The sequence below is a fragment of the Triturus cristatus genome, chromosome 11, assembly GCF_964204655.1.
Source record: "Triturus cristatus chromosome 11, aTriCri1.1, whole genome shotgun sequence".
Lineage (NCBI taxonomy): Eukaryota > Metazoa > Chordata > Amphibia > Caudata > Salamandridae > Triturus > Triturus cristatus.
In genome coordinates this window covers 296,635,344-296,661,904 of record NC_140594.1, presented here as the reverse complement: position 1 = coordinate 296,661,904, position 26,561 = coordinate 296,635,344, and the positions used below count along the sequence as shown (strand labels likewise).

Genomic DNA, 26,561 nt, shown 5'->3' with positions numbered 1-26,561 from the left:
TTCTTTACCCTTTTGTGGGAATAACTGTGTAGCACCATCACTTGGTATAACCTGGAGGGATGGAGCTGTACGATGGGTCACTGGGAAGGATGGAGTGGTGAAATGGATCTGTGTGTGTTTCACTTGCATGGTTGAGATGGAGCTGCGGAAGGGCACTGTAATGTCAGGATGCAGTGGAGCTGTGAGGTGGACTTGTGATGGTAGGGATGAATAGAGCTATGGTTTACTAATGGCATGGTACGATAGAGTTAGGCACCTGATGGCAGAATGGAGTTACGTGATACATTTTCACGGTGATGTCAGGGTAAGTTAGAACTGTGATGGCGTAGGGCTGTGGGATGGAGCTGTGGATGGGTAACTGTGATGGCAGATGAATTTGTCACTGAAGCCACAGTAGTCAGGAGTGATAGGATGGAGCTATATAATGGTCAATCACAGCAGTATGGACTTGATCTGAGAATGGTTAAATGAAGGCGCAGTGGGAGGGATCTATGGTTCATTGCCTGCACTGTAGAATTGAGCTGGTCGCGATGATGGTAGAATGGGATGAAATGGAGATGTGGATAAGTCTCTCATTCTAAATGAGAAGGAGATTTGGCTGTTTGTTTCACTGTTATGATAGTGGACCTACCTAAAACCAGTCTCTGGGCCACAGGAGGCATACGAAACACCAGAATCAAAGCCCATTGACTTGGAAATTCTTAAGCCAAAATACCAAGACTCTTAAACCAGGTTTTCTCTATCCAAGAGACCTTCGATTTCAGACTCTGATCTCAGAATAAATAAGAGTAAAGCTAAATCTTTTAACTTTCAGCAAAGACATGAAGATCCACACCCACAGACCACACCTTCTAGACTAATTGAGGACTGTTTTGTTATGTTCTTTGCTGCTCTGATTGGTTAGCTATTGATTGCAACTATTTGTAAAGTGCTCTGTTACTTCACAGTCAATACATAAATACATAAGTATTGCACGCTAGGATGGGGCTGTTGGGATGAGCTCTGGTCTTAGTTTGCTCAATGGGAAAATGGAATTACCTTCTTGTAGCTGTGACAGTGTTATGAGATGTTGGACTTGGCGTCTCTGGACCATCCTGTCCTCATAATTGATGTTTGCATGTCCTTTTGTATCCCTTTCTTACTAGAGACCTTGCCCCACGAGATATTTCCGGAACATCAGACCCTTTCACACGTGTCTTCTGCTACGGCCAAACACTGGAAACAGCAGTGAGTATGGAGCATCTAAGGATGCATCGAGTAGTCTTTTCTTTTACCAGAGGCAGAGATAATCTGACTGGGACACCTGTTCTTACCACATAGGGATTCTAGGTAGTTATATCCTGTCTTCTGCATGAAGCCAGGTTTTCTATAACTACTGGAAAATAACTGGCAACCTTGAGGACCCAAAATGACCAACTTTCTGCCCTTTTATGGTAATGTCACCCTTGGTTGGTTAGACAAACTTGCTGTGTGCACCTGTACAGGTTCAATCATTTAAGGAGAAAGGAGTTGTGTGGAGTTATACTAATGTTTTGTGGCGGTGCTCATGTGGTGCAAAGTGGTGCGTCACTTTAGTTGCCCTTAAAAAGGTCCATGGACACAGCACCACATTTCATAGTGCCATGCTAGTACTTCTGGAGTTAATATAGGTCTTGTGTGACGAGAAAGTATATTTACTAACGAGCTACACCATTGGTGGGCTACATAATAATGAAGATTTTGAAGGGCTTTTCAATTCAAGCCTTCAGGCGTGGCCAAGATATTCTCCGCTAGGACTAATTTCCTGGGATAGCTAAAGTAACATGTTTTTTGCGTCTTTTTTGCTGTCTGTGACTCATAAAACAACAAGAATGTATTCTTTTTTGCCTGAAAATGTAAAATAACGTGCATCATTAAGCAGTATCAAAAGTTTAACATTTTTAAAATTTCCCACCAGTAAGTAAATATTCGTTATATACAAAGGTCATCATGAGTAAAAAGTCAGGTATCACACACCAAAATTTGCACCAAATGTTTCATTGAGTTTGCAACTTCCACATGTATGTACATTAGTTGTGCAGTGTTCAAACATGTAATCTTACCCGGAAAGCACTTGCAGTCGTCCGTGATTTTTATAATTTGCAAATTCACTAAACTACTCAGGACTGCAAAGTGAAATTGGGAGAACAAATGCATAGTAAAAACTTTGAGAAATATAAAGCAGTGGTAAGCCCCTAAGTCTAAGTAAATAATACATTCAAAATGAGTAAAAATAACATTTTTGCCTTTGCTATTATAGACTTTGTATTATTTATTATTTATTGATTGGCTTATAGAAACAGATAATGACACTTCTACAATAGGCTTGAACCTAACCTAAAAAACGCTAGAACATCAAGTATATAATCTTGGCGTACTGTCACGCTGAGTGGCTGACGGAAGTCTACATTGGTAAAATAGGAGAAAAACACAAGTACTTACCAAACTGTAAGAGAGGCATTGAGAGACCACTAGGAGAAGAGAAATCCATAAGGGGAAACAAGAGACCCACCTCGTATAGCCTTTGTTTAAGTTATGTTAACTGCACTAGACTTATGTTTGATATTGTGCAGGACCTCTGTCCTCCCACAGGGTACCTGTGTTTTCGGCCATGGATTTTCACTTGTTGGGAAAGCCCTGCTTTGATGCTCTGTGCCCATTATTGAATATTTGGTCTGGTCCAGGCATCCTCTTTCCATACAATATCTGGTGCTGTGTTCTGGAACATCAGAATTTTGTGCCTTTTATGTTGAAGGTCTCCATTCGGACCACATGTACAAAATTTAGGAACTGCGATTTCCAAATTGCAATAATACTGAATCACAGTTAGGAAATGGCAATTCCCAATTTAAGAAACCATACAAGCTTTCAATAGCGATTTCTAATGGGGTTGCAATCGACCTACCTGATGAATATTAATGAGGTAGGTCGCAGTTTGTGACTCATTAGGAATCGCTACCATCACAGGGAGAGTGGCCTGCTGGGGGTCAGCAGACCACAATGTCTCTGATTGCTTTTTAATAAAGCAATTTCTATTTTTTTTTTTAAATGCAGCCTTTTTTTCTTAAAGGAAAATGGGATGCGTTTAAAAGTTAGAAAATGTTAAAGTTTCATTTTTTAGGAGTAGGCAGTGGTTCATGGGGCGACTGCCTGCTCTTGAAGGATGCCACCACCCTTGAGGTGTTGGTAAAAAATAAATATTTCGCGACAGCAATTCAGTCTCAAAACGTTCATACATACCACTGCGATTCGGTATCCGGAAGGGATGACATGAACACGCCCTTTTCAAATAAAGAATCGTTAAACACAAATTCTGAATTGTTAAAATGTTACCAAATTGCAATTTGTGTTCGGTACATATGTAAAAGCATTTTTTGCGGTTGGAAAGGACCCGGTTCTGCGAATCATGCTGTTACCGACTGCAAAAATGCTTTTGTACATATGGCTCTTCGTTTTCACCACCTTTAGAATTGTCGTTTGGTCACGTAAATTCATAATTCGGAAAGTCTGTGTCTGTCCAGTGCAATTCCTTCTGGCATTTGAAGGGCTATGTAGCTTGATCCTGTGACAATTGTCGTCAAGATAGATCCTGTCTTGTCTCTGCCCAGGTCCATTACCTCCACCACCCACCTATCTATGAAAAGGCACGGATATCTCTCTGGAAGCCCAGCACCCTTAAATGGTTTTGCAGTATGGCATTTTCCATAATCTCTTTGCTTTCTTTGATGAGCAATTGTGTTCTGTTATAGACAAAACTTAGAGTTTATGGATCCCTAGAACATTTTAGAAAGCATAGTTAATATAAACCTAAACGTAGTACATTATATGTCCTGTACCACTCTCACATTTCACTGAACATTGATTGCAATATATAGATTTTCAGAACTCAGAATAGAAAAATACCTCTTTTGCGTATAACAAAAATATGTGAAAATATATGATGGCGATAGCAAATCTGTAGTTTTAGTTATGTTCACAAGACAGTAAATGTCACTGGAGCTCGTGTCGACCGACAAACCCATCCACAAATGCATCTCACTCTCTTGGTCCCAGACATTTTTTCTTAGTTATTTTATTTAAGGATTTCTGTGGTGAGAGCTATTTCAGAGCGCTGTGCAGCGGTTACAAAGCAATTTTTTAACAGCGAGGCATAGCATAATCGTTTTCACGCTCTGGGAATATGACTGTCATTTTGAAGAGGCAGGATGAGGGAGAGAAGCGGCTTAATTGTTATGTTCATGCTGTGCAGGAATCCTAGTGCCTCTGCATACCAACGAGGCACAATTATGGCCATGGGGAGCATCCCATTGGAGAGGCATAGGGAGAAGAGTAGATAGGAGGTAACGTGGAATGCAGGTGCAGACATCATTGTATTATTTATTTGTTTCTTATTTCGGGCTGGCGCCAACTCTGATTGTCATCACAATGTGCAGCGTGAAGGGATACAAAACTAGGACAAAACTGAGTAAGTTGTTTCTTGAGTGCACAAGCATCTCAATCATCACTGGATAATTGGAGACTGTAGACGGAGATGACTCTCCCCTACCCACTTCCAGTAGCATTCTTGCGCTCAATGCTGCCATTATAGGAGACAGGTTCAACAACATTTTGATGGGGCCCATGTCACGTCACATAAGCTATGTCGAAAAATGTCCACACTACACCATTGCAAAATTATTATAACCATATATATATATATATATATTCACTTAAAAAACCATAGGTTTCACACACGTTATAGTTAGGAATTAGCATTTAAAAACCTTGCAAATTCACTTAAAAAACCATAGGTTTCACACATGTTATAGTTAGGTGGACATTTCACTCATAAAAAACCAATGAAATTCCACTGTTATAGTTAGTTCAGATAACTATAACTCGCGCGCCCGCAATCCACTGCTCATGACATCACATATTACATCACTCATGACATGGTCAGTGGCATCACTCATGACATCACTGATGACATCATCCTTGCGATAGAGTGGCGGTCGCGCGAGTTATAGTTATCTGAACTTACTATAACGGTGGAATTTCATTGGTTTTTTACGAGTGAAATGTCCACCTAACTATAACATGTGTGAAACCTATGGTTTTTTAAGTGTATTTGCAAGGTTTTTTAAATGCTAATTCCTAACTATAACGTCTGTGAAACCTATGGTTTTTTAAGTGAATTTGTATGGTTTTTTAAATGCTAAGTTATGTATATATATATATATATATATATTTTTTTTTTAAGGTTTTTCACCATGCGCGCACCCCGCGAGTTAAAAAAAAAAAAAAATGTCACCTTCAGGGTCCTTTAGGGACCCCCTGACAAAGGCTAGGGGGTCAGGAACTCTCTACCCTTCCCCCTTTTCACGTTCGCCACCTCTATTTTTCACTCTCGCACCCACAACAAACAAAATGGTGGCCGACACTTCCTGATTTCGACCGATTCGACCGTTGACTGACATTTTTTTTTTTTGTTGAAACATTTTTTTATTATTTTTCCAACACATCAATACAGCAATCAATTCTCACCCCCCACCCATTCAGGAAATACCCACATTTACCAGCATTTCCACTCAACCGTCCAGAACGTTGACTGACATGTAACCACCAATCAGAATTACGCTTGCGCACGTTAGGGTGCGCGCACGGTGCGTGGCTATAGATATTTATGTGCTTTAACTGCAATTTTCTCAGGAAATACTGAACAGATTGACTCCATACATGCAAAAGGCACATGCCTGACCTGAGGACTACCTCTCTGCCAAATTTCATGTAATTCTGTTCAGCCGTTCGGGCTGTACCTTCGACTAAAAGTCCTATGGGAAAATGCATGGGGAAAACGCGTTTTGGGACCCCCCTTTTTTCTCAGCCCCCGCGTGACGAATCACCCTGAGATTTTCAGGGTAGGAGCTGAGCGGAGCGCCCCATTAGTTTTGAAAATTTCGCGAGGATTCGTCAACCGACGCCAAAGTTATTCAAAATAGATTTTCAGATTTCCTATGGAAACACGGTCCTAACTATAACTATCTACTGGCGACCGCCAGTAGATAATATATATATAGATATATCTATATATATAAGAGGACACACTCTAGGTTTGTAGTATGTTATTTATGTCTATTACCATTGAGCAACATGATTGGGTGAAGTTGGTTTTATAATGGAAGGTCCGGCACCAGCGCGTCAGGTGATCAAGATCGCGGAGGCGATCGAAACGCGTCTGAGGCGGACACTTGTCTGACACAATGAAATAAACGTCGGAATTGAAACTTTGGAACCGCTTGGTGTCTTTACTTTTGGACGTCAGCATTGTGCACGGTGGAGAGGTCCATACCTGCTTTCAACTCCCTCTGTTGTATTGGGGAGGTCAGGACTTTGTCTCTATACAATTTTTTCCGGAAATCGGCTGAACTCTGGAATCGTGGACCCTCTCCCAGTTAAGTGGCGTGATCGTGTTTGGCCGGATATCACTGCCTGTGATACTACTTGACTCGGAAGGAGTAATCTGGTCACGCCCCCCGTTCCTCTCAACAGTGTTGCAACATTTCTCCGCATACCAGACGAGGAAGTTTGAGTCTTTGGAGTCGGCGGACCCCTGATGGCTTTCTTCATTCGCCGGTAAGGAGTCACACACTGTTTTTAAGAGGTTATCCAAACGGGTTGGGAGATCTTTGTCGTTGTTTAAAATTTGAATTCCACGTCCTTGACCTTTAAAGAAGTGGTTCCATCTTTTGACGTACATTAAGCTCGTTAGCTTATAATGTCAGCCCAGGACGCGCTGCGTGACCGGGAGGCTGCAGCAGAAGCGTTATTTGTTGATTTACCGACTGCCAGTGTCGCAACTGAATCGCCAACCCATGAGGGGAATACGAACGATGTTAGAAGTTTACTGAGGAAACTGGAAAAACTTCAAAAAACCGAGCTTTCTAAATGGTGGGAGAGCAAGTCCCTTGAAAAATATCGTGATGTAGGCAGAGTGCCACGGGGGTTGCGAGTCATGATTGCACCTTCGTATGAAAATCCGCACCCTGAGATGCTTTCCGAATGGGCTACTAATAATCTCCAAGCCTCTATGAACATGGTCCATATTTTGATCAGATATGCCGTGATCGATAGAGAGAGGATTCTTAAAGAGATTAATGAATTAAATCAGACTCTTGATGCTCATGTCCAGAAGGATATTATTGCCAAAGGCAGAGTTTCGATAGCCAACAAATTACAACAATATGAAGAGACTATCAAAACCCGCAAAGCCTTTAAGTTTGCTAGGGACCGTGATGATTATCTGGCGGGAAGGGTGTTCACGTTTTCCCGTAAATTTGACAATGTCAAAAGGAAAGCTCTCACGGACCAAGTCCAAGGGAATCGTGATAATGCTGGCAATGACAACCTCATCATTCAAGTGGACTCTGATGTCAATTCTCTCACCAGTGGGGATTCGGATGAAGGCTCTAGTACAGCAGTTACATCTAGCACAGTGGCCATCAAACATACTCTGGGAGAGGAGCTTAATTTTTTAACTATGGACAGGCGAGCAACCCTCCGCCCCAGAAATCCTCAAAGCCAAACAAATGTAGCAGCAAGCGGCGGAGAGAGAGGCGCCAGCACCGCCTCAAGACCATCAAACAGGGGCAGAGGAGGACGGAGATGGAAACGCTAGACTCTCAGGATAACACAATCATTAACCTGACGGACACTGTATTATCCGAAGCTGAGCAACAACTGTTAAAATTGGGCCTTTCATTTTGTCCTGAGTCTAGCTTTTCATATAAACAGTCTCGCATAGATATCTACAAGTTCATTCGAAAAATTAAACTCAAAAAATTGTTCCAATTGAACAAATCTATGAGCATGGCCACTACATCCGACCTGTTGTTGGATCCACTACAAGTTCGGGACTCTGACACACTTCAAATTATGCAATCCTTGGCTAAGGAAAGTTCGGACCTTACTGTATCCGGTACTGTACCTGAACGTCTTGAAGGAATTAACACAGGATTGGCGGCTGCCAGTCCATTTCGTCCTCCTTCTAGTTTTTATCCGATTATGCCCAAGGACTCTGTTGATGTGTTCAGTGACATGGTAATCAATGACCTAAAAAGTCTAAACTTGTCCACTTATTCCAAATGCAGACAAATAAATGCAAAATTGAGAAATTATTGGGCGTTGATCAAGAAAATTCGTGGGAATGGTCAAATTGTGGTGATGGGTGCTGATAAGGGCGGTAACATAGTTCTTTGGCCCAAAAATGATTATCTTCAAGAGGCTCAACGCCACTTGTCTGACACTAATTGTTACAGCAAAGTAGGCCGAGACCATTTGGGTGAAATCAAGAAATCTGTATCCTCCCTATTGGCACAATGGAAAAGAATGGGACTCTTGTCAAAGAATGAATATTTGTTCCTTAAAAATGATTTTCCAACTACAGCCACCCTGTATTTCTTTCCTAAGGTTCACAAGGGTATTCACCCGGTACCAGGCAGACCCATCATCTCTGCCCGCAATAACCTTCTGGAAGCTATGTCAAAATATGTGCATTATTTTCTCCAACCTCATATGACCGCTTTGCCATCCTTTATTAAGGATACTGGTGATTTTTTAAATAAAATCAAGGCAATTGATTGGCAATCCACCTTCGCACTTATCACACTTGACATAGCTTCCCTTTACACCAGTATTTTACATTCTCAAGGGTTAACTGCTGTTAAACATTTTTTAGACTCCCGTTCTATTAATTTCAAGGACCATAACACCATGCTCCTTCAAATGATTGATCTTTGTCTCAATAAAAATTTGTTTCTGTTTGATAAAGTTCTATACAAACAGTTGAGGGGTGTGGCTATGGGGGCATGTTTCTCTCCTACCTATGCCTGCCTTTTGGTTGGTTGGTGGGAGGAACATGTCCTCAGAGTCAACCATAAGGATATGTGGGATGCACATATCCGTTACTATGGCAGATACATAGACGATATTTTTATCGTCTGGGAAGGTTCCACAGAGGAGGCTTCTTTGTTTGTAGCATCCATCAATAACAACACGATGAACTTACAATTCACGGCTACTATCAGCACTGAGAGGGTGGAGTTTCTAGATGTGGAAGTGTTTATTATAGACCAACACATAGAAACTAAATTACATAGGAAAATCACTGCTGGCAATTCTGTCCTACATGCCAGTAGTGCACACCCACCACACCTTATACGTAGCATACCCTACGGGGAATATCTTCGTCTACGTCGGATATGCAGCCGTCAATTTGACTTAGAACAGTGCCAACAGGAAGCTACCAATCGGTTCCTTGCCCGTGGGTATAAACCGGAAAATCTGAAAAAAGCCCTTGACAAAGCCTATCTCTGTTCTCGGGAAATCTGCCTTTCTACCAAACAACCTCAGACTACGAATCTCAGTTGGGAGGTGGACACAGAGGTTATTCAACCCATTAGACTCATTACCACTTTTTGCAAACAACACAAAACTTTGCGAAATATTATTTACAAACACTGGCCTATTGTTTTAACTGATATGACTCTCAAGTTTTTGCTGCCCAATCTACCTAACATTACTTTCAGGAGAGCACCCTCAATGAGGGATGCGTTGGTTAAATCCAATCCTGAAGTCACGGAGAAGATCACGTGGTTATCACGTTTTGGCTTTTTCAAATGTGCTTCATGCCGTGCGTGTAAATTCGGAATTAATGTTTCCGAATATTACACTGCATTTAACAATGTTCCGGTACAAATCAAACAACATTTCACGTGCCACACTGATTTTGCGGTCTATGTGTTAGAGTGTACCTGCCATTTGAAATATGTGGGGAGCACCAAACTACCGGTTTTCAATCGCATTTTGCAACACCTTCGTGCGATTGTCAACTCGGACCCCACATATCCTGTTGCCCGACATTTCAAAGCCATTCATGCTAATAAGATCAGTGACCTAACATATTTTGTGATTGGGGCGGTACCACCTTCAATTCGGGGGGGCAACAGAGAAAAACAATTACGCCAGTTAGAATCCTCCTTCATCCTATTACTCGATACTAAGATGCCCAATGGGATGAACACGAGTGAGGATCTGCATAACTTTTTGTGAATGTCTGTTTTATTGTGGTCTTATTCTCTTCCCCTAAATGTAGTTGATCTAACAGTATTTGTAACATCGATTAGCGGTCTCTTGTAACTGGCAGTCTCTTTATAAGTTTGAGTATTCACCCCAATGCTTTTTGCTCAACCTTTTTCTTACTTCCTTTTTTCTTTTGGTTTTATTTTTGTGACAATCAATGATCAAGAGTGTGCATTGTTTAGATTCTATCAATGAACTGTTGCTTCTTTTTCAGAAACATGTAAGCCGTGGCTATGATTTGCAATTAGCATTTCAGCATTTAGGGGCACTTGCCTTGTATTTTGTTTGCTATGACTTGCTTCGCTGCATTTTATGTATCAATTTGATATATCAACCCGGTCACCATGTTTTCTGATTTACTCTCATAACTTCTCTAAGAGGACACACTCTAGGTTTGTAGTATGTTATTTATGTCTATTACCATTGAGCAACATGATTGGGTGAAGTTGGTTTTATAATGGAAGGTCTGGCACCAGCGCGTCAGGTGATCAAGATCGCGGAGGCGATCGAAACGCGTCTGAGGCGGACACTTGTCTGACACAATGAAATAAACGTCGGAATTGAAACTTTGGAACCGCTTGGTGTCTTTACTTTTGGACGTCAGCATTGTGCACGGTGGAGAGGTCCATACCTGCTTTCAACTCCCTCTGTTGTATTGGGGAGGTCAGGACTTTGTTGCTATATATATATATATATATATATATATATATATATATATATATATATATATATATATATATATATACACTATCTCTCTCTCTCTCTTTCTCTCTCTCTTCTCTCTCTCTCTCTACATATATATATATATATATATATATATATATATATATATATATATATATATATATATATATATACACTATCTCGCTCTCTCTCTCTCTTTCTCTCTCTCTCTTCTCTCTCTCTCTCTACATATATATATATATATATATATACAAGAAAGAAGTGACTCAAACTTTTCTTTGTGACTCATTGAATCCTTTGGGATCCAGATTTTTGCCCTGGCTGGCTGTTGTCTTCTTGTGATCCTTCATCTTCAAGTATATATATATATATATATATATATATATATATATATATATATATATATATATATATATATATTATCTACTGGCGGTCGCCAGTAGATAGTTATAGTTAGGACCGTGTTTCCATAGGAAATCTGAAAATTCTATTTTGAATAACTTTGGCGCCGGTAGGCGAATCCTCGCGAAATTTTCAAAACTAATGGGGCGCTCCGCTCAGCTCCTACCCTGAAAGTCTCGGGATGATTCGTCAAGCGGGGGCCGAGAAAAAAGGGGGGTCCCAAAACGCGTTTTCCCCATGCATTTTTCCATAGGACCTTTAGTCGAAGGTACAGCCCGAACGGCTGAACAGAATTACTTGAAATTTGGCAGAGAGGTAGTCCTCAGGTCAGGCATGTGCCTTTTGCATGTATGGAGTAAATCTGTTCAGTATTTCCTGAGAAAATTGCAGTTAAAGCACATAAATATCTACCCTAACGTGCACAAGCGTAATTCTGATTGGTGGTTACATGTCAGTCAACGTTCGAATCGGTCGAAATCAGGAAGTGTCAGCCGCCATTTTGTTTGTTGTCGATGCGAGATTGAAAAATAGAGGTGGCGAACGTGAAAAGGGGGCAGGGTAGAGAGTTCCTGACCCCCTAGCCTTTGTCAGGGGGTCCCTAAAGGACCCCGAAGGGTGAAAAAACATTTTTTTTTTTTTTTTAAATCGCGGGATGCGCGCACGGTGAAAAACCTTAAAAAAACCCAGAAAAAACATACATAACTTAGCATTTAAAAAAACGTAAAAAATTCACTTACAAAAACCATAGGTTTCACACACGTTATAGTTAGGAATTAGCATTTAAAAAACCTTGCAAATTCACTTAAAAAACCATAGGTTTCACACATGTTATAGTTAGGTGGACATTTCACTCGTAAAAAACCAATGAAATTCCCCCATTATAGTTAGGTCAGATAACTATAACTCGCGCGACCGCCACTCTATCACAAGGATGATGTCATCAGTGATGTCATGAGGGATGCCACTGGCCATGTCATGAGTGATATAATATGTGATGTCATGAGCACTGGATTGCGGGCGCGCGAGTTATAGTTATCTGACCTAACTATAACAGGGGAATTTCATTGGTTTTTTACGAGTGAAATGTCCACCTAACTATAACATGCGTGAAACCTATGGTTTTTTAAGTGAATATATATATATATATATATATATATATTCACCTAAAAAACCATAGGTTTCACACATGTTATAGTTAGCTAGACATTTCACTCGTAAAAAACCAATGAAATTCCCCCATTATAGGTAGTGCAGGCAACTATAACTCACGCGACCGCAATCCTCTGCTGATGACGTCAGATATTACATCACTGTATTTAGACACTTATTTACCCATGTCTTCTTCCATTAATCTTTAGCTATACATATATTACAAATATTTATTTTTCATAAAGACACATATGTCATCAGTGATGTAATATCTGATGTCATCAGCAGAGGATTGCGGTCGCGTGAGTTATAGTTGCCTGCACTAACTATAACGGGGTAATTTCATTGTTTTTTTACGAGTGAAATGTCCAGCTAACTATAACATGTGTGAAACCTATGGTTTTTTAAGTGAATTTGCAAGGTTTTTTAAATTCTAATTCGTAACTATAACGTGTGTGAAACCTATGTTTTTTTCAGTGAATTTGTACGGTTTTTAAATGCTAAGTTATGTATTTATGATTTATTTTTTTTCAGGTTTTTCACCATGTGCGCGCTGTGGGCACTCGGTGCGCTTCGCGTACCGAGCACCCACGGTTCACAGTACGTACCGTGCGCGCGCGTTTCGCGCAACTCGCGATTTAAAAAAAAAAATGGTTTTTCTCTCCCTTGGGGGTTCTTCTGTGACCCCCTGACCAAGGCTAGGGGGTCAGGAACTGTCCACTCTGCCCCCTTTTCACGTTCTCCACTTTTTTTTCACCCCCTCAGACTGCGAGAGACAAAATGGCGGCCGACACTTCCTGGTTTCGACCGATTCGAATGTTTACCGACATCTAACAACCAATCAGAGTTGCGCTCGCGCACGGCAGGGTGCGCGCACAGAGCGCGCACGGTGCACGTATAGATATTGATATGCTTTTAAATGCTATTTTCTCAGGAAATACTGAACAGATTTACACCAGACCTGCAAAAGGCACTTCCTTGACCTTATGGCTACCTCTCTGCCAAATTTCACGTAATTCTGTTCAGCCGTTCGGGCTGTAGCTGCGACTAAAGGTCCAATGGAAAAATGCATGGGGAAAATGTGTTTTGGTACCCCCCCTTTTTCTCGGCCCCCGCTTGACAAATCACCCCGAGACTTTCAGAGTAGGAGCTGAACGGAGCACCCCATTTGTTTTGAAAATTTCGCGAGGATTCGTCAACCAGCGCCAAAGTTATTCAAAATAGAATTTTGAGATTTCCTATGGAAACTAGGTTGTAACTATAACTATCTATATATATATATATACATATACACAGAGAGGCAGAGTAATCGTGACATCAATGGTTTGAAAATATATATATATATATATATATATATATATATTTGTACATAAACGTTTCACCAAGTGTATAGCATACACGGATGCACTCCTCCCCAAAGAAGAAACAGCGTTTCAGGATTGAATCACGAAGATTTAATTAATGTGCATTTAAGCCAAATAATACCCAACGCGTTTTGACGAACATATCGTCTTGGTCACGGGTAAATGTCTGTTCAAATTCAACAGTTAAATACATTCAAAAAAGCATCGGAACAACGCACAAGTTTTGCGGAAATGAACAGTAAAAGAGGACAATAGTTTGCATAAACTCCTGGCAGGCGGCACGGCGGCCATCTTTGAACGGTAAAGGCATAATACTATATCCAACACAATGGCACCTCAATAAAGTTTTACATTCAAAGAGAAAGAAATGACTATATAAAACACAATGACGTTAATTCACATACCTGCATTAGTTGCAATCTGCCCATAATGTTGGTTGTATGTCGGTTTGCATGCTATATGCTTTACTAATTAAACCGCTACGTGTTTGAATTATTGCATCTACATACAGTCAAACATTTCTTTAGCCATCCGTTTACTATATATCCTAATCTGAAACAGTGGGTACCTCAGCCGAATGCCTTCCGTTTGCATAAAGAAAGTATTATTAGTATAAGTCCATAGAATTCACAACATATCCGTATCATACCCAAGTGGGTAAACGTTAACATAATTGATGAAAAGAGGAACATCCACATAAATTCAATATTGCATGATGTGCTTATATGTCATATATCATAAGGGTCAGCTTAAGTAATTCTACTTACTCTCCAGTCAAGAGTATAAGAGATATAAAATAATTATACCAAAAAACCAAAATTGCTAAATGTGCAAAATATATGCAAAATGTACTTAGCCCAAGTGGGCCCTCAATTATTCTTATACTTCTTTTTCTGACTCTTATTAATGATAGTAGCCTCTTTCATCCTTAAATTCTACTTCTTGGACCACCTAAACATAACAGAGTGGAGATATCAAACAAAACAAAACTGTCAATCACACTAGTGCTCTCATATCAAAATATACAATACCGATGCTAAAATATGAGAGGGGATCAATTCAGAATCAACAAGGAGGAAAACATCAAAGCCAACCCACCATTACAGAATTTAACTCCCATCATTTACTAAAACATTGTAAAGGCATGGCAGAATAGCAAAGAGAATTAGAACGAAGATGTGACAATGAGGTTCTTGAACATTCACAAAGAAACTAGGAAACTAGGGACCTAGTCTTTAAAACAGCAAAGCATAATAATATATGTGTAAAAGATCTTACTGTAGCTTCTGAAATTGGGGGGGGATAGGGAAGAATAAGGGGCGAGAAATAACCCAAGCTCTATGTTTTATCCCCCAAATGCCAAGACAATTCTTCCTCAGAATTTAATCCTACTGGAATCTTGGTGTTGAGCTCCATAATGTACCTGGATTCAAGTTGGCGTAATTTGCGAATTCTATCACCACCCCTCTTGGAGGGTAGAATTCTATCTAAAACAAAAAATCTTAACAGGTTACGATTACTTTTGTGGAACTCTTCAAAGTGCCTGGCGATAGGGGACAACTTATCTTTATTTTGAATTGCCCTCATATGTTCCAAAATACGTTCCTTGGCAGCAAACATAGTGCTGCCAACGTACTTTTTAGAACAAGGACACATCAACACATAGACACAATAATCTGACAAACATGTCAGGTGTTTCTCAATGCGTCTGTTGGTGTCAGAGACTGGGAAATGTACTGTTTTCACATTAGAGCTAGTTTTGCATGCCTTGCAGGACATGCATGTGAAAAAACCTTGTATATCCATATTAGAGCCTTTAGTACCAGGCACCTCATTGCTGCATAGTCTATCCTTTAGAGAATTCGCTTTTCTGTAGGTGATATTAACAGCATCTCCTACTATAGCCTCTAAAGTAGATTCGGTCTTCAGGATCTCCCAACGTCTATTTAGACATTTTCTGACTTCATAAGAGCTAGAGTTGAAAGTGGTAATAAATCTCACAACCTGATCATCCTTCTCCTGCACTATATCTTTTGGTTTCAACAATTCAGATTGTGTGAACTGCATTGCCTTTGAGAGTGCTTCTTGTATCACATTCAGTTTATAGCCTCTCTCTACAAATCTTTTAATCATACAGTCACTTTCATCTTTGAAATCAGCATCCGTGCTGCAATTTCTCCGAGCCCGAAGAAATTCCCCATACGGAATGCTGCGAATCAGGGTTTTTGGATGACTGCTTTCTGCGTGTAACAAAGTGTTACCTGCAGTGATCTTACGATAGAGTCGAGAACACAGTCTTTTATCCACTGCTTCAATTTCCAAATCCAAAAACTGAATTTTCTGATTACTGATAGTTCCCTCAAATCTCAGATTCTTGGTATTCATATTCAGAATGGAGATGAAATTCTCAGCTAGTTCACGAGAACCATCCCAAATGATAAACAAATCATCGATAAACCGCAGCCACACTTTCACATGGCTGCGGTATAACTCATCCGTTCTGGACAACTGCTGCTCCCAGCAGCCCATAAAAAGGTTGGCAAAGCTGGGAGCAAAACAGGTGCCCATGGCTGTACCTTGTTTTTGTCTGTAAAAATTATCATTGAAGACAAAAAAATTGTTCTCAAGACAAAATTTTATCATGTATAAAACCATTTCATTATGTTCCAAAAATGAAACCGACCGGGTACCCAAAAATTGTTTGCACGCCGCTAGACCATCCACATGTAAGATAGATGTATATAGGCTGCAAACATCCAAGGAAATTAGCAAAAAACTATCCTGCCAGATGACATCTTTGATTTTGTTCAGGAAGTCTTTGCTGTCTTTTAGATAAGAAGGCATAGTCTGCACATATGGACGCAAGAAAAAATCAATATATTTGGAAGTATTCTCTGTTAAACAACCTGTTGAAGAGACAATCGGTCTCCCGGGAGGGGAGATAGAGTTTTTATGCAATTTGGGTAATAAGTAAAGAATGGGTATTTTAGGATTACGATTCATGAGAAAAGAATATTCGTCCCATTCTAAAATACCCTTAGACTGCCATTCTTTAAGCATATTATGAAAGATGACATTTGACTCATCTATGGCAATGATAGATACTTGCTCATAGCAATCCTGATCATTGACCTGTCGTAGCCCTTCTTGTATATAATCCTGCACATTCAAAATAACAACGTTCCCACCTTTATCTGACTGACGGATCACTATATTCCTATCAGATTGTACAGATTTAATTGCCAGTCTATGTTCTTTGGTTAGGTTGTCAACAAACCATTTTTTCTTTTTCGCCAAATTTTTGAGGTCATTGATTACCAATGTTTCAAAAATATCAATGCCACAAGGTGGCAATGTCGGGTTAAAAATAGATTTTGGCGACCGCCAGTAGATAATATATATATATATATATATATATATATATACATATACACAGAGAGGCAGAGTAATCGTGACATCAATGGTTTGAATATATATATATATATATATATATATATATCAACATCAAAGTCCACAATTGCCCTAATATATATATTTGTACATATGTATATTTTTTTTATGTACACATGCCCTTATCCATGATCAAGGCCTGTGGCAGGCCGGAACACATAGAATGTAAACTGTCTGCAATTGCTTTTAAATAATAGTTTGGATGACAACCCTGTGAGTGCAGTTCCGTTTATTCCTGATTGGAGGTACAAATTTCTGTTGGAAGTGGGGTTGAAAATTAGCCCGCTTCCGACCTGTACCGCCATGTTCAGGTGCTCACCTGATTTGTGTGTATATATATATATATATATATATATATATATATATATATATATATATATATATTACTAAATACTCCTTTTCCTTGTCGCTTTAGCAAATAAAAACGGAATGGACACCACTTCTTTTGTGCTTCGTTATTTTATTTCTCGTGCATTGGCCGCCATGACGCGTTTCAGGCTTCACCGAGCCCTTTATCACATGATATATATAGGTACATAGATAGGAGGAAGTAGGAGTAAAGAATAATACATCTGAACTTACCTAACACTTATTTGAGACTTTTTGGATACAATATGTTTGTAACTAGATGCAACCGCTAGATATATATTTTAAATGCAGTCACTCTTTATTGATGACAGAGCCCTTTGATATCACAACGTAAATTTAAGCATACAACACTTCCTCATAACACAACAAGATATAAAGGTGCACGTATAGCACTTGTTCATAAGATAGTTGCAACGGTATCATGAAGGAAAGGGAGAAGTGTACGAAGTCAAAATGTGAACACACTTCACCTACAGAGAAGGGAGAAGCTGGGGCAGATTTCTAGGATTTGTAGAGCAACTAGAATTTAGTTTTAGTAGCTAAGTGTGAAACGATCCATCTTCATTGTTTTGAGTATATTTGTCTCTCCATCTCCAGGTCTACCATAAAATATACACCTTCACTTATTTGTTTGCTGTATTGGGACTATGCCATATTACCATGAAAACCTCCTTTACGTGACTTGTGCCTTTGTTCTTAACCATGGACGTCAGACATTTTTTTCTTCAATCAACAAAAGTGTTTTTTATAAATCTATAAGAGCTTCATGAGTAACTTTGTCACATCAGCAAAGTGGAGAGAATGGTTTATCATTCCAGGCAGGTGACCGAGCTGCAATTGGAAGAGTCTCTGGTCTGAACATTATAAAGATTCTTATATCTGTACTGTAATCTTTCAATAATTTCTTTAATGTAACTGAGAAGCAGAATTAAATACCTGCCATATCACGAACCAGGTATGCAAAGACTAGTATTAACTTTATTGGATTTTGTTCATAAATTCACTAAAGTATACACAATAAAACATTGCAGTCGTAAAGTGAGTGAAACACTCTGAATAAAAGCCAGTGTAGATAAAATAGAGCAGGTTAATTGCCACAGGGACATCAAATAAAGTACTCTTAAACACGCACAATATAAAACATAGTAAATTTCTTGTACAAAATCCAAGCTAAAAGCAGGGTTTATGTGATCGCAAATACAATCAGTTAGACACAAAAAGAGTGCTCATCCCAGATAAGAAGTGAAACATAAAAAAACATTTAGGGCCCATTTATGACTTTTGGCGGTGCAGGGGCGGACAGCCTGCGACCGCCGCACCCCCGCACCACCAAGAGTCGCTGCTGCCCGCTCGCCTGCCAGATTATAAGTAATCCTGTGGGCAGACAGGTGGCATGGCGGTTCCCACGGCGGTGCCTCTTTCAAAGGCGGCGGTGCCTTTTAAAAAGGCACCGCAATGGGGATGCCACACAGGTTCCTACACTGCATGGACTGTAAAGGAACTGGGGCACATGCACGCAGGGCATGCATCCCCTGGCTGAGGAGGTACAGGGGGCCCTCTTGTAAACAGATAATATCAGAAAGACTCAATAATTCGGTACACTCTTATCCACTAGTTTCCCTCTAACCAGATTTTCCAGCTCAGAACCTTTAGAGTACCAAAGGAACGTTTTGGTTATAAGTAGCAGGATTGCCCAGCCTAGGACCAAGTCAATCCTGGGTGTCCAGCTCACACAGAGGTTCAAAGCAATTGCTCATGGATAAGCTAGGCGCCTGTACAAGCTGGTGTGGCTCACAAGCGTCAGCCCTCTGCGCAACAGTTATCTCTCTCATCCCGATCCTCCTCTCCGGAATCAGGTTGTGGGTTTTGTAAAAGAAACTCAGGGGAAGCAGGGTTATGATCCCACTGGGGACAAAACCATTGGTAATTCTGCCTAGAATGCAGCCGCAGCCCGTGGAGGGAGTTCCGTGGGGCGGAAAGGCGGGGCGGGGGAGGGGCAGGGTGGGGGGTTCTAAAAACCGGAATATGGATAATTGCAGGTAAGTAAACATTAAAATAAATAAAACGAATTTCGTTCCGCGCCCTGCATCGCAAAATTCGATGCAGCGCGCGCTACGAAATTCGTTTGTGGACTTAAAAGGTAGGACATGAACTGTTGTGTTTTACATGTCCTGGTAGTGAAATACTGCTACTTTCGTTTTTCGCTATAGCAACGATTATCTCTGCCATAGGTTAGCATTGGAGCTGTCTTGTAACCTCTTACAAGTGCATCTGACAATTGGTAGCTGATAGAAAATTGGAGTCTCTGGAATTTAAAAACGCATATTTTAGTGAAGTTGGTTTTTACATTGCAGGTCTGAAAATGCCACTTTTAGAAAGTTTGCATTTTCTTACTTTAACCATTCTGTGCCTCTGCCTGTCTATGAATACACATCTGGGTCAGGATAACATTGGGTTGTTTGTGCATTCACTCTAGACAGTCACACAAAGGGAGCTGAGGTGTGCCCTGCATATCCTGATGGCCCATCACCAGGCTGATTGGCCTTCCTGAGCTAGAGTGGTGGAGAAGTCAACACTGACACCTGAATGTGGCTGTGCCTGTCCTCACACAAAGACGTCTCCATCCCCTGTAGTGTGTCTGTAGCCAGAGCAGGGAAGGGCAGGGTCTTGTGCACCACAAGGGCCTTTCTTTGAAGTTTGCCTACTTCAAAGGCTAAAATGGGTACAAGTACTGAACCTGTGACACCCTATACTCAGAATACTTCTGGGTTGAGGACATTCTGCCAGAAAGAAGAGCTGGATAGCTGTCAGGGGGCGCTGCCACTTTGCTGTTTGCTTTGCTGTGTTGGCCTGCTGCTTTCTGCTTCTGTCCTGAGAGTGAAACGACTGGACTCTACTTTCTGCATACTGCTTCCAAGATTCTCCAAGGGCTTGAGTTGAGCTTGCCTCCTGGTAAGAAGTCTCAGGGCCATCAAAGACTTCACCTGCAACTCCTGGACCCCTCTGCTGAGGAGTACTACTTTCCAAGTGGTGCCAATTCGAGTTCCTGAGACCTTGGAAGTGAGTTTGGGGTGCTACTAACCGGCACCTGCTACACAACTCTGACACAGTGCCAGGGTCTGCACCGGAGCCGTAGTTCCTTTCAACGCACCGACAGCGATTTGCAACCCAGGCTACAATGACGCCGCAGCGCCTCCAAAGCTCCGCCACTACACGAGTCGCGAGCACAGCATCACGGAAATCCATGGCTCACCACTCCGAAAACAACGCCTGTGGCCTGATCCAATGTCGATGCCCTGGAAACCGAAGCCATGCGGTTTGACTTTTGACACTGCATCAATGCTGCTCCAAGGTAAGGGACCGAGGTAGCGCACCTGCAACTGCAGCATCACCTCTCCTGCCGCAGTAAGGATCCTATGCATCACCTCACCTACAATAGTAAGGAACCAACGCCACACCAGCCTCCGCAACGCCTCAAATCCTCTGTGTTTTTTTACATCATCTTTGTTTTTCATAACACCTCCAAGATATTGAAAGGAGGTCTGCCCGACTCCTAAACCGGCCCTCGTTTCATCGAGGTCAGATGGACTTTGTGGAGTTGTTGACGTTGGCCACAACCAAATAGCCCTGGTTGGAGATATTTTTAATTTCTAAGAGCTATGCTTAATTTAATATTTAAAAAGTGATATCTTGATATGTGTATGTTGGATTTTTGTCGTTTTGGTCTTGTTTGAATCAGATAAATATTGCCTATTTTTCGGAACTGGTGTGGAGTCCTTTTGTAGTGTTTTCACTGTGTTGCTGAGTGAGTGTGTACAAACACTTTACACATTGCCTCTGGGATAGGCCTGAGCGCTCTGTACCAAGCTACCAAGGTGGTGAGCAGGGTTATCTTAGGTGTGTAACTTACCCTGACTAGAATGGTGAGTTCTGCCTGGCTTAAGTGCATACCCTTGCCAACCAGAAACCCCATTTCTAACATATATGTATGTATTGAACAATTTAAAAATAAAGATAATAGGTTTAAAAAAAATTAGAATACTAAAAAAGAAAACAATATATGCCTAAATAAAATAGCTTTTTACAAAAATTAAAACATTAATATGTGGAAAAAATTAAAATACAAAACATATTATAAATATTTAGAATTAAAAATAATCATAGAAATACTGAATTAATAAAATATACATCGTACAAACATTAAAATTATTACTTAAAAAGCTTACTAAATTAATTAATAAAAAATATATATCTCCAACAAAAAGCACACATTTTAAATGCTACATTTAAAGTAATAAGCTTAAAAAATTTAAATTAAATATCAAACAATGAATCTTTATTAAAATAAAAATTAAAACAAAAACATAAATAAAACAAAAGGAACATTCCAAACTGCCACAAAAAATGTCAACAATTTTGAAAGATAAAATTAAGCACTCCCTCTTCAGCCTAAAAAACAGTGGTAAAAGTAGTATGCTTTAGAAGGATAACATTTACTATTCACACTCCACCCTAAGTTACAAAAGGGAAAGCACTGGACTTTGGAGAAGTCAAATATATTATTCCCTCTCCAATATCAGCAAGAGTGGGGAAAGTGTTGGACTTTGGGAAGGGGGTCTCACATTTACTATTCCCACTGCAGCCTAAGCAATATTGGTGAATGTATTGGATTTTAGATTGGTAAGATTTAATATTCTACTGCAACCTTAAGTACAATAGGGAAAACATTGGACTTTGTAAACGTCGGATTTACTGTTTCCACTTCAACCTTAGCAGCTGTAGCGAAAGCGTTGGACTATAGAGGAGTCAGGTTTAATATTCCCATTCCAACCTAAGCAACAATAGGGAAAGCATTGGACATTGTAAGGAGCAGCTTTACTATTCCCACTAAACCTAAGCAACATTGGTGAATGTGTTGGACTTTAGAATGGTCACATTTACTATTCCCACTCCAATCTAACCAATAGTAGGGAAAGCGCTGGGCATTATAAGGGTCAGATTTACTATTTCCACTACAACCTGAGCAACAGTAGGAAATCTCTGGACTTTCCCTCACGCTCTCCAACATAAACAACAAAAAGGAAAGTGTTGGACGCCGGAGTAGGTCAGATGTTCTAGTCCCACTTCAACGTAGGCAACAATACAGAAAGCCTTGGACATTGAAGGGGCAGATTTAATACGTCCACTCCAACATAAGCAACAGTAGGGAAAGCACTGGAATTTGAAGAGGTCATGATTTTCTATTCCCACTCCAATCCAAGCAAAAGTAGTGAAAGCATTAGAATTGTGATGTTTTGCATTTACTATCAATCTAAGGTACAGATGTTGGACTTTGAAGAGGACACATTTTCTATCTCCACTCCAATCTAAGCAACAGTAAGGAAATCATTGGACTTGGAGGGGTCCGATTTACTGTTCCCACTCCAACCTATACAACAGTAGAGAAAGTGTTTAAAACATCTAATAATTATAAAAAAATATATTTTAAAAACTTAGAACGTTAAAAATTAATTTCTTATGGATGCTTCTTACCACAGACTCCTCACCTTTAGAATAGCTCTAGGTGGCAGAGTGGATCTGGGAAGAAGTGTCAGCATAGTCCATGTGATCTGGAGTGCAGTGCTGTGCTGCTCCACAGCTACCTGCTCCACCCCAGAAGTGACAGCTGGAGCCGCATATAAGCGGAAACCATCCGGCCAACGTCAGTTCCAATCTTTCTGTACCTTCATACGCAAAACCTTTTCTCATCAGTTGACAAGTTTTGTTATAATGAAAACTTCTTCTCAGAATGTAAGCGAACATCTAGCCTCCAAAAAAGTACAGCCTTGTAGGGACTCTTGCAAGCAGATGTCTGTGACAGATCCCCATGAGATATGTCTTTTGTGTTTTGGTTCCGGTCATGACTCAAGTTGTGCAATGAGTGTGCCCTCATGTGCCCGAAGGCAGTTCAGAATTATGCAGCTCACCTGTATGTGGCTGAACACTGCAGGAAGTTGCATAATCACTGCCCCGATGTAATGAGTGGGCCCTTTCTCAGGCCACTCCCCGTCAAGTCTTCATCATGGTCCAAGTCTTTGGGTAAATCGAAGTCCAAAAACAAATGTAAGAAGGCCAAGCGAAACTTGCCTTAGTCTTGCCACTCTCTAAGAAATCACAAGGATGTCAAGGTGCCCCCCAGAACCTGCTTCAGGTAAACCCATCTGATCCTCACCCCCCCTAAATGTATGGAGGACGTTGATGATGTCAAAACAAATTGAGGTTATCAAGGAAGGAAGCCATGTTGCATTTATTTAGCATCCTGTGACTCCCTCTGGAGTGCCTTTGGGCCCAACGGATTGACAGAGGCCTCCAGGGTGGTTACTGTCGATGGATCCATCCTGAACCTGCTTTGGGTTCAGCTGCAACTCCAGAACTGACACCACAACTGAGACTGTGTTCCATGCTGGTGCTTGCCAAGTTGCACACTGGCCTAGCGCCGCAGACGACAGATCAAGTTGTCCTGTCCGACTCAAACTAAATTTGTCTTGACTAAGGTCACATCCTAGAACATCCCTGATATGACCAGCCCCTGATCAGTCGGACTCAGACAAAGCAGCACCTTTGCCTAAGAGCCGCCCTCCAGCACTCAAACAAGTTTTTGGGTGGGATTCTGCCCATAGGCAACCAGTCTTTGGCAATGATGCAGATGGACTTCCCCCACAGTAGGACAACAACAATTTTTATTTTGACATACAAGACGCCAGTAGACTACACAGTTCTCCTGAAATGGGGCTGGGTTTCCCCACTGGTCTTTCAGTGGAAGAGACAGACTCATTTCCTGTGGTCGTCAGACGGGTAGCTGAAATCTCGAACTTACAGTTGCTATCGGCTGAAGTGAAAACTAATGTCCTCACTGAAGTTTGGAAGCCTCGTAGTCCGAGCCCTTGCTGCCATTCAGTGAAGCCTTGACTGTCACCTTCGTGGGCATCTGGGTCACAACTGATTCCTGCCCATCTGTAAATAGACAGCACAAAGCCACAGACCTGCCCCAGGTGACTGAGCTTTTTTGACTCAGCACCCTAGTCCAGAGAGCCTGGTAGTTCAGGCTTCCAGTAGTAAGATCAATCCAAGCTTATTCCACAAGACCCCCTCAACCCCAGGTAGAGAGTTGGAGAGAATTGAAGCATTTGGGAAACAAGTGTTCTCTTCAGCAAGCCTCCCCTTCGGTCACTCAACGCCAGCTGCTTGCTGGGTAGGTACTCCCATGGCATGGTCTCAGGGGTCGTGCCAGCAGTCCCAGGGGAATTTTGCGCCAGCCTGCCAGAAATAACATGGCCAAGCATGACTGACTATTTAGGCAGAGCATTCGGGAGAAGCATGATGCTCTGGCGCCATGCATGGATGAGATCCAAAGGCTTCTCAGGTGGCTTCAACCTCTCAATTGTATCCCCTGGAAGGAAACATCCAAGATACTCATGCTTACCCAGGTTCTATTTGCCCAGGACTCAGGAGTCTAGATCAGCTGTTCTTAACTTGTTGTGTTGTAGGGATTCTGCACATATACAGAACTATCCGCAGGAAAGCAGGCCCTTGGTGTATAGTGGTGTATATGTGCAGAATTCCTGTTTGTGAATTAAATAAAATATTTCTAATAATTTGTAATTTTGTGTATTGTTTTGCGGTTCAAGTCATTGAAAATTGCTTAGGCTGGTGTTCCTGGATTCCGATAATGATTCAGTGGGGTTTCCCAAATTCCAGTAATGATTCCACAGAGATTCGACAGAGGTGAAAATGTTAAGAAGCACTGGTCTAGATGATAGTAGTGGACCTGCAGGACACAAATTTCCTTGTCCTCGGCTGCAAACCCACAGGCGTTACTTGTTGTTCAAGGTGGGCCACAAACATTTTCTGTTTACCATTTTCCATTTTGGCCACACAGTGCCCCTTGAATGTTCATGAAGGTGACGGTAATGGTCACAGCATAACTTTGGAGGTCAGGTGTACTAGTCTTTCCCTACTGCAAAGACTGGCTTTTGAAGATGGGCTCACCACAATCAGTCGTGGACCACCTTCAGATGACTGTGAATCTCCTGACGTCATTGGGGTTCACTATCAACGTGCCATAGTTACACCTGCCTCCATCGCATAGGCTCCCTTTCATCAGAGCCATCTTAGATCTGGTGCATAGCAAGACCTTCCCTCCGTATCAGAGAGTACAGAACATTAGGGCTATGATCCCGATATTTCAGCCTTGGTCCTAGATATCAATGAGGATGGCTCTGAGGCTTCTTGGACTATTGACCTCCGGCATCCTGCTGGTCGACCATACCTGGCTGCATATGCAGGGTCTGCAGTGGGATTTGTGCTAATTTCAACTGCCAGATTTCATCAAAGTTTCAAAGGCGATTGCAAATGAGCTGCTGTAGTGGCATATCACCTGCAATGTAAACTAGTGGTAGACCCGTCTCAAAATCGCACACAGAGCTGACTGTGGTAACAGATACATCACTTCTGGATTGAGTAGGTCATCCGGCAAAAGTGACGATCAGAGGGCTAGTGTCTCCTGGCAGAGACAATTCTCCACATCAACATGTTGTAGTTGTGGGCCATTCGCTTGGTGTTGAAAGCCTTTCTGCCATCTATCATAGTAAGGTTGATTCAGATCCTCATGGAAAACACCACCGCCGATTGGTATTGTAACAAGCCGGATGGGGTGGACTCCCTGGCCCTGTGACAGGATGCCCTGCACCTCTGGAACTGGCTAAATCATCATGGCATTTCCCTGAACATACACCAACTGGCAGGATCTTTAAATGCCAGGCTGAAGTAACCCAACTAGTGATGCCTAGCGGACCTTGTACAGCCATTATACCCAGTGGTGGCGCAGGGTCTTCCAGCAATAAGGACACCACTGGCTTGATCCCTTCACTACAATGTCAAAGCTTTTATGCTTTGGAGTTCCCAAGAAGGCTCTCTCTCGTAGATGCATTCTATATAGAATAAAGTTCGGGACCCATGTATGCCTTTGCA

The 26,561-nt window shown here is 41.2% G+C and overlaps 1 protein-coding gene across 1 annotated transcript in view; it reads left to right on the top strand.

The window, feature by feature from the left end:
• The window catches only part of RASAL1 (RAS protein activator like 1), a 765,452-nt gene that overhangs the window by 322,735 nt on the left and 416,156 nt on the right, over positions 1-26,561 (top strand). The window contains exon 6 of the mRNA XM_085633253.1: positions 1,146-1,227. Within this exon, the coding sequence (XP_085489379.1) occupies positions 1,146-1,227 (82 nt within the window). The remainder of the gene's footprint in view (positions 1-1,145; positions 1,228-26,561) is intronic.